The 12,403-nt window shown below is 37.5% G+C and overlaps 1 protein-coding gene across 5 annotated transcripts in view; it reads right to left on the minus strand.

The window, feature by feature from the left end:
• Positions 1–12,403, minus strand: part of LOC114156476 (putative HLA class I histocompatibility antigen, alpha chain H) — a 71,690-nt gene that overhangs the window by 34,095 nt on the left and 25,192 nt on the right. For all 5 annotated transcript variants that reach the window (XM_028036933.1, XM_028036932.1, XM_028036934.1 and 2 more), the window contains exons 3-4: positions 10,031–10,309; positions 9,450–9,752 (exon numbers count right to left, since the gene is read on the minus strand). In XM_028036933.1, coding sequence (XP_027892734.1) covers positions 9,450–9,752; positions 10,031–10,309 — 582 coding nt within the window. The remainder of the gene's footprint in view (positions 1–9,449; positions 9,753–10,030; positions 10,310–12,403) is intronic.

The following is a 12,403-nucleotide window of genomic DNA, read 5'->3' on the forward strand; positions in this document are numbered from 1 at the left end:
TCAGAGGCATCAGGAATTGTCCAATTAAAAAACTGCAGTCTTTGGACCCGTTCATCAAAACTTACAGCCAGGTTGAAGTGTGATGAAGGTGGAAAAAACACAAAAACAAAACAGTTCCTTCTGTGGATGCAATCCATCGTGTGGGACACAATTAAGTCCTCCGGTTGCTTGTAGGCTTGTAAAATAAGCTTCTGATGCCATGCATTGAGGGGTGAATTCAGCTTGCGTTTGGTTTGATAACACACATAGACTGTAAAACATTTGAGCCGTCTTCAATTGTTTCTACTATCTTCTATTTGTTAAGTCAAATAGATTCAGCAAGTTTTAGATTTTAAATCTAAATGTGTGAGTCCATTAAAGATAAATTTAATCGTAAGTTGTTTTAAGCATTTATTCATTCTGCAATCCTCTAAGAGTCGAATAAACTAGAGTTCCTAGGTCATCAAAAAAAAAAAAAAAACCCTGTTCATACTAGATGTTTCTGAGCAGAATTCATTGTGATGTACAAAAAATTTTATCAGATCAGAAATTTTATTAATGCAATTTGAAACAAAAATCTAAATAATTCTAAAGTAAAATAGGCATTTACTTTAACTCAATATTGTGAATGAAACTAACAGAGAAATGTCTGCTCCTTTACTAGGTGACAATAGTTTTCTCCCTCCTATTGTGAAATAACTATTTTGTTTAAATTTAAGGCATTAAGTAAAACGCAGAATTCAAGACAAAAAAATTCTAGATAACTTGTCTCTTGTTGTTAAATCAACTTCATAAACTAACTTCTGAGATAAAACCAAAACAATTTTGTGGACTTGAACTACATTTTCAAGGCAGCAGGTGGACTCTCATTTTCAAATTAAACCACCTTCAAATGTTTCACAGTGTACAAGTGGCATCTTCTTTTCTTTAAAAAACAGATTTCCATCCATACCTTCCAGGTGTTGGGTCTGACTTCAATGCCTTGTTACAGAATTGATCTTGGTGATTTTCTATGACGCCGCTTCTTCCTCACGACTTCAGCCCCTTTTCCAGTTTAATCCATCAGGTTGTGACAGGAGTTCTTCTTTAGCATAGTCCAATTTCTTCACGGCCCTCCCAGTCCAAAGCCTTGAAGTTGTTCTTTGAACGGCAACCTTCCCGTAATAGTGGCCAGTCTAATGTAGGATGGCATGGTGCTTGATTCTCTGGCCATCTTCCCGTAATGTTCTGGTTCGCTGTAGCTAAGAACTGGCTTGAGCACTGCTTCCTCATGGACCCCTTTCTTCATCAGTAGTACTGTGTTGAAGTTCAGTACTTACTTCACAAAATCTTGGGCGTTGAATCTCAGCTTGATCCCCGTAGCTGCAGGCCGATCTTGAGCTTTAATCCAAACTCTCTGCCCTGTTTTCAGTGACACTTCAAGCTGCAACTTCCCTTTTCCTTCCTAAGCAAAAAGGAGAAGTGTCTTCGCCTCCCTGCTTTCTGTGACGTGAACGGAGTTCCTCTGCAGGGGAAGACCTGCTCTTCTAGCAGTTGTCACTGTGTCCATCAGCACCAAGAGGTACTTCTCACCTCTCTTTCCTGTTGTCCCCATTGGCTCTGCTACATCCATGCAGACTGAACCCCATGGGACTGTGCTCTTGATGAACAAAGCTTCCATCCGCTGCCCTCGGCGACCTGCGTTGTATTGACCACACACTTCACAGTCCCTCAGCACGCGTTGGACTTGTTTCACTGGGATCCAAAGATCTTGCTCCTCCAGCTCCTTACGGGTAGGTCGCACGCCTGCATGTCCAAGGGCCTCATGCACGCTCCGCACGACCTCGACCACGTACTCTTCTGGGACCTCCCGTCCTCTGGGAGTACTGTCCCACTTCTCGGTACCGACAAAGACGATCTTCCTTTGTTGGACATAACAGTCCACTTCATCATTCCCACGCCAATGAGCTCCCTCATGCGTGTGTGCTCTTTGATGCTCAACTTCTATCTCCAACTGCATTTTTAGCTCAGCAATCTTTTTCCACAAATCTTTGTGTGCCACGGGCTTGCCCTTTGCAGTCTCGAAACCATTTTCTTCCCAAATGGCCAAGTCCTCTCTAAGGGCCTGAGCACAGTAGTAACTGTCAGTTACTAACCTGGCACTCTTGATTTTCCTTTTCACCAGCTCCAGCAATCCTTCCAGTACTGCCGTTACTTCTCCGGCTTGAGCACTACCGGGAGCTTTTCCTTTCTGACGGCATTTCTCTCTGGCATCCTGCTTCAGAATAAATCCCCAGTATGCCGACTGGTCGGACCCCTTTCTGGATCCATCGGTGTAGATTGTCCATTCCGGTTGTTCTGGCTTCTCAGATGTCTCTTGCGGTCGTTTCTTACTGGTGGGTTGTGCTGGCCCAATTTCAAGCTCCGGGTCCAGCAGGATGTCTTTAACCATGTCTGCGTCTGTGTGATGATGTCAGCTGCTGGTGTTTGTTCCTCTGTTGCCGGATGTCTTCTCGATGGCTGCAGTGGAGGACGCGGTGTGCTTCCTCATCCATCGTCGGCTGATGATACTTTTCTCTCCAGCAAGACTGAGCCAACTTTCCTTTGTCTCGGGTTGATGTTTCAGTTCCTCATTCTTGGAACCAACTTCCCCACTTGCTTCAGGTCTGAGTCACAGTAGCTGTGCAGAAAGCTGATGCAGTTCTGTTGAGGTCTCCTCATTTTCCAAACGATCTGGACGGCCGGCTTCCTCCGGTTTCTTCCCCAGATTTTCCTCCTCGAAGTGATCATCCATCACTCCGTCTCTCTGTCGGTTCGAGTTGTCTATCCCCCAAAGCCTCTCTTTAGCCTTCGAGCAGGGATGGGTCTAGACTATGTTGGCTACTAGCTTCACTGTCTGGATCCGGTCATTTATCCTCAGTAGAAGCTTTCCCTCACCTGTATGCTATACAGTTACTGCAAGGGTTGTGACTGACGGCCTTATCAGTCACCATTAACTCTATTCCTTAAGAGTTAACAAGCCAAGTGAGCTATTCAGATCCTCACATCTGTTTTTACTAACTTGGCCATAGGGCCCTCCTACTCCGTTGGACTGGGCCCCACGTTGGGCGCCACTTGTTGTTGCGCAACACCCCCCCCCCCCCTCCTTTCTGTCTCTACTCTCTCACTCTCGTACTTCCTCTTCTGAGAGGGGAGATGTGCTACCAGCTCTCCGTCTAACGGGTCCGTTGAGTTTCCTAAATCTGCTGGGATTTACCCTGTCCAGAACTGAAGTAAACTCTGTTTAAGCTGGTTTCGAGAAACGATTCGCCTGGTTATCTGACGGCCTACATCCAGGTGTCCCACCCTTCTTCCCCCTGTGAATTAGCCAGACTGAGCAGCCTACAGCCAACTAGTTTCACAGAGCACACCTGTTAACGGTCGCTCGTTCTCTATTTTACAACTTGCATTTGTTATTGAACCAGGTAGGTTTTAGTGACTCGGGCGAGTCCCAAGGATGAGGTTTTAAATATGGGCTACCAGCAACCTAAAAACATTTTCCACCTCTTCCTCTCCAGAATCAAACATCACAGCTATTTTACAACCATCAAAGAACTTTAAGGTGACTCATTAACTGAATGTCCACAACATCTTTTAGATTTTCTTTATGCTAAATATTTTATTAGTAAGGCATTTTTGCAAGGGTCAGTACAGCTTAATTCAGTAGCAGAAATAATCAAATAAGTAAAATCAATCATCTAGTCTATCTTTCCCTACTGCTGACACTGAGAACTAAAAAAGGAACCTTTGAGAGAGACGGACGGAGTTTGGCGTTTCGAACCCCAGACCTGGCTTGATGATGAAGAAGGTGTGGCAGCAGGAGGAAGATGTTGATCGGCGAAGGCCAGGATCTCCGCAGGTCCGATGAGCTTCTTCTCCGCATGGATGCTGAGGTCACACAGGACTTGGTGCTGGCAGGAAAAAAGGCACCAGTTCTTCTTCCTTGTCTTTGTCTTCATCTTTGTCTTTGGGGTCAGAACCCAGCCGATGAGAGAAGTGCGATTCGAAGCCACAGATTGTGGGCCAGACGGGTTGGTCTCCATGTGCAGGACAGTCTCCGGCTCCGTGGCCCCGGCTCTTCTTCAGCTGCAGAGTTCTTTGTCCATCTCGATCTTGGCTCGAAGCTGCCCGGAGGATCCAACGAAAGGTTCCTCTTTTGCACCCACCTTATATAGGGTTCATCTGTCTGCTTAGACAGATGATCTCATATCCATCACTGTCTTACAGACATTTCCTGATGTCTGTGCCAATGTCTCAGGGTTGCTCAACCTCCTGTGTCCCTTGCCTGCACAACCTTTCACCTACTCTCTACCTCCAACATATCAGTGATGTTTAATTGCAGTTACACCTTTTTACACCATTTCAAGTTTAATGTCAAAATCACATTTATATCACATTTATTTTCTTTAGCTTCTCTGATTTAGCATTCATTTATAATTTTATAACCATAACTTATATCACATTTATTTTCTTCAGCTTCTCTGATCTATCATTCATTTATGATTTTATAACCATAACTTATTAATTATTCTTATTATAATCTTAATGTGAGTTATTACAGATGTTTTTCTGAAAAGAAACCAAGAATAATACATGATTCTAATTATTTACTACTAAAGTTACAGTTACTTGTTTTTCTTGTAGTTCCCACAAATATAAGTGTATTATTACAAGTAAACCAATATTCATATAAGTATTTTACTTTGAATCTTATCCAATTACTAATAATGTTTAGATTTCATTCTTTAAAACTTTCATGCTTTAAAATAGTCTCAGCTATTTTTATAAATCTGCAGGCTGGAAACTTCCTCTTTTTCCAGGAAACCTGCTTTTCCTGTTTAATGACTCTCTCTGACTGACTATGATTTCTTATGATTAGATAGAAAAAAGTAGAATTAAAGCAAAGTTTGCATGAGACAAAAACAACACACACAACCAGATTTATTTTATTGACACTTAAGTCTAATGTTGGGCCTTGATGTCACTTGAGTGATTCATTTTAAAGATAACTTTATTTATTATTACTGTTAAACTAACTTTATTGACACTTAAGTCTACTGCTGGGCCTTGATGTCACTTGAGTGATTCATTTTAAAGATAACTTTATTTATTATTACTGTTAAACTAACTTTATTGACACTTAAGTCTACTGTTGGGCCCTGATGTCACTTGAGTGATTAATTTTAAAGATAACTTTATTTATTATTACTGTTAAACTAAAATCTCCAGCATGGGGAAGTGGGATGAGCTCGGATTTTCTTGACAATCTACAACAAACAGAATCAAATATTTTTGCAAATTATAAAATAAATTAAGTGATTAAATACACTTGACAAGCCCTGAATATTATAATCTAAAACTCAGCAGTTTTATATTATCTGATTATCTGAGAGAACATTTAGCAGCTTTACTGTAGTTTCTCCTCTCTAGATAAAGTTAAATAAAACTTTATATAGTGAGGAGAAAACTCAGTGTTTAAAACAATTGAGTTATTGTGGCCTGGGAGTTTTTTCCCCCTATTTTACATTTATTCAACAAATATCCTGCTAAAACATCTTTCACTGTCTTCCATAAACTATCAGAAGGTTTGTTCATTTCTGAGATGCTGGTTATCATTATTCATAAATTATTATTTATTCATCATAAATAATAATTTATTATTAATAAGTTATGTATTAATAATAAATTATTTATTAATAATAAAGCATCTAAGAGGATTAGTTTTGCATTGGATGAAAAGTTATCTCAGCAACAGGCAACAATTTGTGCAATTGGGTGATTTCCAGTCCTCATGCCTGGACATTGTTTGTGGTGTTCCCCAAGGATCAGTATTGGGACCAAAGTTGTTTATCTTATACATTAATGATATATGTAAGGTTTCCAAAATACTTAATTTTGTTTTATTTGCAGATGATACAAACATTTTTTGTACAGGTGAAAATTTACGGCAGCTTTTGATAGAAATGAATTTAGAGTTATATAAATTGAAAAAGTGGTTTGATATTAATAAATTATCACTAAATTTAGATAAAACTAAGTTTATGTTATTTGGGAATTGTAAAAGGCATAGTGATTTACAAATAATAATTGATAATGTGACTGTGGAGACAGTGACTGAAATTCGGTTTTTGGGAGTATTGATTAATAATAAGATCTGTTGGAAACCTCATAATAAATATGTTCAATCTAAAATAGCTAGAAGTATTGCAGTTCTCTCTAATGCTAGAAAATTTCTAAACTCCTCTGCCCTTCATATTCTTTATTGTTCACTTATTTTGCCATATTTAAGTTACTGTGTGGAAGTTTGGGGTAACACTTACAAAACTTCACTTCAACCATTTTGCACATTACAGAAAAGAGCCATTCCAATAGTTCACAAGGTTGATTTTTATTGTCATACCAACAATCTATTTATAGATTCTTATTTTCTGAAATTCCCAGATTTGGTAGAGTTTCAAACTGCACAGTTTATGTATAAAGTAAGAAACAAATTATTACCAGGAAATATTCAAAAATGATTTACTGGTAGAGTGGGGGGATATGACTATAGAGAAAACCTCAACTTCAGAACTTTATATGTTCGAACAACAATGAAGAGAATCTGCATTTCTGTCACTGGAGTGAAAATTTGGAATAAACTTACTAAAGAGTTGAAGCAAAGTCCAAGCATGAGATATTTTAAGAAAAGATTTAAAGTGGTTACTATTCAAAAGTATAAGGATGAACAGGGGTGATGAATTTGGCTGAGAATTACAGCACTGTGGATGCAATGGGGTGCAGGCGTGTGTATGTGTGTGTAAATATATGTGGGTGTGTAAATAGGCAAATATTATTTATGTATATATGCAGGTAGATGCGTATGTATACTGTATATATATGGGTGTATGTATTACTTTCATTTGGTTCAGGAAAACGTATTATAGTTATTATTGTTTTATTGTTTTGGAAAGGATACTCGAAATAGAAAGACTACTTATGCTATAAATTAATGAATGGAAAGGCGGTATGATTATATAAGTTAAACTTCATCATACTCCCTTTCATGGAGTGTGATGAAGGGTGATCCCTTTCATGGGGTCACCGATCACTGTATGATCGTTGACCCCATCATACAGTCACCGAATAAGTGGTGTATTTACATGTATTGAGTATGTAAATATGTAAATTTGATAGGTAGTGTATTTACACTTAGAAACATGAAAGTCTTCTCTATTATGTTTGTTGGTGATATGTCTGTCTGAAATAAATTATCATTACCATTATTATTATTATATTGCATTGCTGCAGTTTTGTACATGTTTTAGTTTTGGTCATTCTTTACACACCTGCCACATTTTAATAACTTTGTACAGAGTAATACAGGGACCATTATTTAAATATCACATATAGCATTTTGTTATTCCTGTAAATAATGGAAGCTTTACTTTAAAATCTAAAAATTTAAAAGGACTTTTACTTTAAAGTCCTTTAAAATCCATTGGACATCATTTTTTAACTTCAAAATGCCTCAGCAGATTTGTAGAGCAGACTGGCTTTAGTGCTGCTCTGTAGCCCAGTTTGTACACAAACTTCCTGACATCCTTCAATTTGTTCCTGTTGTTAATTAAATTTGGAATGTATTTAGTGAATTAGGCCTGACAGTCTGTCTTGGACATAGTTACATTTTCTGGCATTTAGGGAATCGTTGAGCTATTCAAAATTTGCAATACATTTTTAACAAAATATTAGAATTTTATGCAACTTTTTCTTCAATCTGTCCTGTGAACATTATTTTCGGAGAAGGTTCACTTTAATGTCTGTGACATCAAAACTGTATTGAGTTGAATGTGTTGATGTGAGCAGGAACTACTTGTGGTTTTAATTAGGTTTTATTTGTGTTTATATAAATCATTTATTTACAGCCCATAGCAGCAATTAGTTCTAAAGGCCAGTTCATTCCTGATCTGTTTCAACTGATTCTTCCACTATAGTTAGAACTACAGTGATGCGTATTTGTAGTCCTAACCAGCAGCCAATAGCCTCTTGAGTTCCATTGCTATGGTAAATAATTGTCTCTGCCAACTGTGAGCTGAGCTGAGTCAGACATGCTGGGGGAGACAATTTTCTGTTTGAACCAGCCAGTTTCACCCAAAAAAAGCATTCGAAACAAATCCTTCCCGTTCGGGAACGTAATACATATTCGAAAACCGTTTGAAGCGTATGCGAGGGCAATGTGTCTTCTGCGATAGTCCCGAGATTCATATCTCTACCTCACTCACAGTATTAACAGCGATGAGAGAAAGAAATGGTTTGCCCAGATCTGAAATGTTTGAGAAATACATGGGAGAGAGGCTGAGAGAGCCTCAGAAAATCCTGTCGCATGACTTTGCTCTGAAGCACCGTGACAGAAAACCGTAAGGCCTAGATAAATTTCGAAAACATTTTACCGGAGCAGGCATGCTTATCAATGTCATGACCGAGTTTGATACCAATTGGGCGATATTTGTGGGCGTGACAGCGATTTCAAAATTATTTTGGGGTCAGAAATTCTCTTCATTTCTCACTCTAGCGGAGCTCCAATTGGTCTGAGTTACACTCTGATTTTTGGAAAAATCAAAAACATTTGGTCGCTTAGAGACAAATTGTGGACAAACCGTAATTGGTATCGACGAGCCGTCTTCACTGTCGAAGAGATCACGGACGTATCTACAAAATGAAATTTGAATGGCATTTCTAGGTGAATTCATGACGACACAGAAAATCCTCAAAAATAGGGTAATTTTAGGATTTTTCTGTCCTAGCTCCATTGACTTATAATGGGGTTTTTTGCATTGTTTTTTGCGAATTATTTCGCCATGGTAACCCCGAATCCCAACAAAAGTAATAGCTCCTATGGTGTGAATTTTCCGCACATTTTGATACCACATTTATGGGTGTGCACGCAGCGGTACGAGCCGCATCAACGGTCACGGAAGAAAAATAAATATTAAAGAGACACCTTGTTGGGTGTAGAGTAATAGGTTCCTGCCATTGCTTTGCATGGCAGGCCCCAACAATTACCCTATTTTTGAGGATTTTCTGTGTCGTCACGAATTCACCTAGAAATGCCATTCAAATTTCATTTTGTAGATACGTCTGTGATCTCTTCGACAGTGAAGACGGCTCGTCGATACCAGTTACGGTTTGTCCACAATTTGTCTCTAAGCGACCCAAAGTTTTTGATTTTGTTTCACCTTGTAAACCGAGTAACTGAAATAAATGAAACTTTCAATAAAATTCTCATTTATTAAATATGACTGAATATTCATTGTAATGTGAAGTTTCCATTGCAAATTGGTTAATTGTGATTCTGCAATGGAAAAACAATTCAAAGTTTTTTACTACATAAAATGTACACTAATAAATTCAAGAACTAAAGCATTTCTACATCAAAGTGTATGATCTAAATTTTTAATTTCTCATTTTATTCTCACCTTCATTGGTGTTGATTTTGTTTTTCTCCAGTCTGGTGACAAGGCCTTCTCTGACACCAGAGAGCTGAAACACACATTCATACCTCGTCCAGTCTTCAGGTGGAACAGATGAAAGATCAAGATAAATGCTCATCTGGAAGGTCCCATCATTGTTGGGGAGAATCTCTCCTTTCTCCACATCATCATGAATCTCCTCTCCATCTTTCCTCCAGAACATTTCTGCTCTGTTGGGATAGAAACCTGTAGCGAAGCAACTGACTGGAGAGGATGGAAACCTCTGGAGAAAAGAAACTGAGGGACGAACTGCAAAATGTATAAAGAAAATATTTTTAGTTTCTTTATAAAGATAAACAAAATTCCTTTGTAACTCATTTTTATTTAAACAGTGTACATTTCAATATAGTGTGAAAGGTTGGTAAGTTGATTTCTGATGTGGAAGGAAACAAATGATGACTGATATGACAAAGCAGGAAAAACTTGTTGCAAAGGCCAATAACTGCATGGAAACTGTGATGGAGATGTTTATACAAAACAAGGTAAATAACAAGGTAAAACACAGAAATACTTTACATTTTTAATACCTGTTTTCATCAGTGAGCTCCTCCCATAATTCACATATTTCTTCAGCCACTCAACACATGTCTGAGTTAAATAGAACTTCTCATCTTCTAAATCATATCTATTATTATCCCACTTGTGTTTGGTGATGACAGCTTCTGGTTTTGGAGCGATCCATACTTGTGTTTGTGGGTCCAGCATGATTAAATCTTCTCCATCATAACCAAACTGATCATAACCTTTGACCTCTCCGGTCTCATCATCCCACTCACAGCCATACATCTGCTGAAAGACGTGAACTCCTGAGACAAAGAGACATCAGTGAATTTAAAATGCATTCAATTAATTTGTTCCTAATGTATTTCAGTTTAATACTGCTTTATCCATTCATGACCCCCTCAAAAATGGTTTAATTTATCATGTGCTCATAACTTTTTATGGGACAACAGCAACAAATAATGAAACATTTACTGCTTTATGTTCCAATAGTTTAATGTTATGGAATTTAAGACTATTTTTATGATAATTTTTTAAAATATAGAGGAACACAGCAAAATACTAATTTGATTAAAATTTACTGGATCAAATCCAGATGTAAATACATTCAAATGCACAATAACTAAAAATCGTGTGTAAAATAATCACTGACATGATAATGTACACAAACAATGTGAGAAACCTAAAAAATATGTGATATGTACAAAGTGAATCATGGACAAACCTCCAGTCTTGTTGAAACGTTGTTTGGCAATTTCTAGGTTGTATTTGAAGGTTCGCTGTTTAACCCGACATGTAAGAGTTTCCTCCTTCCAGTAATTTGGATGTTCTGAACTCAGTTCATCCATCCAATCCTGTTTAGGAATATTTTCATTTGTTCTGCTGTCACAGTAACTTATCTGAACATCATCCACCAACCCAACAGAGACGTATGATGGGAAGTTTTCTATTCCTGAAGATGCCGTGTAGAAATACTTCAGAGAGTGGGTCACTGTAAGAAAAAGACATTTCTGAATATTTTAACTTTACTCTGTTATTACTCATATCTAACATAAACCCACTTCATCAGGTTCTGTGCTGATAGATAAAAAAAATATATAAAACACATCTAGTTTTTTATACAGTTGGTTAAAGAATAAACACAGAAAATGTTTAATGTGCTTTATAGAGTTTGCCAACATGAGCCAGTGACAACAAGTCTATTTCTGAAAACTGAACAGTCAGATCATGTGGTTCTGCACAAAAAGCAGAACAGAAACACAAGAGAGGAAAATGTCAGGAGGAAGATCGCTGCACTGATAATTATTGCATGTAAAGTAAGTGATTATAATTAGCAAAATAAAAACTGTTTATTAAATTCAGTGCTTTGTTTCATTTTGGCTGGTAGGTGTGGATGTGCCAAAACTTTCTTCAGTTGAATAGAAACAAAACTAAAGTTATTATCTTTGGACCTAAAGAGGAACAATCTAGAGTCAATGCACAGCTTCAGTTATTACAACTAAAACCAGAAATCAGGCCTGAAACCTGGGAGTAGTGATGAACTCTGACCTGAACCTCCAGAGTCACATGAAGACAGTTAGAAAGTCGGCCTTCTATCACCTGAAGAACATTTACAGGGCTAAAGGACTAATGTCTCAGCCAGATCTAGAGATCCTAGAGTTCCTTTAAATCTAGACTAAAAACCCAGATGGTTAGAGTTGCTTTTGAAAGGAATAATGAAACATTAATCAATAATCTGATTTGTAATGATAACAAAATGTAATGTTGACTTTGTGCTCTATGACTGTATTTTTGTGTTTTTATGATGTAAAGCATTTTGAAATCCCTTACTGCTGAAAGGTGCTATACAAATAAAAATTGATTGATTGATTGATTGATTGATTGATTGATTGATTGATATTAGTAGAAGCAAGGCTAAACTCTAACTGAAGAAGCATTAAAATCTGAAAAAAATTGGGCCTTACAATGTGAATTGAAAATCCTCAATAAGTCTTAAACTTTATCCAAACTATTTATTAGACTGTGGAATAAGAGTTATAAACTCACTAACGGCCATTTTACATGTCGCCTAACCCAACATTGTTATGACTTAACATGCAGCCATTTTGGTTATAGCCCAAGTCGATCATCTCTAGACAATGTAAAAAAATAATAACATAGGGTTTAAAAAAAGTAAGAAAAAAACTTAACAGCCGGTCCACTTTGTTAAATTTTAGACAATTATATTTTAAATAAGTGAGTAAAATGTTTAACATTCAGCATCCAGTACCAGGACCTATTATCAAACAAACACACAGTTCTTAAATAACACTGATCTCTAAATATTTAAAATGCTTAACTCACCTGCGGTAGAACCTTGAATTCCCACTAGAATCACAAAGATTAAAGGCGTCATTTGG

The sequence above is a fragment of the Xiphophorus couchianus genome, chromosome 13 (genome assembly GCF_001444195.1).
Source record: "Xiphophorus couchianus chromosome 13, X_couchianus-1.0, whole genome shotgun sequence".
Classification (NCBI taxonomy): domain Eukaryota; kingdom Metazoa; phylum Chordata; class Actinopteri; order Cyprinodontiformes; family Poeciliidae; genus Xiphophorus; species Xiphophorus couchianus.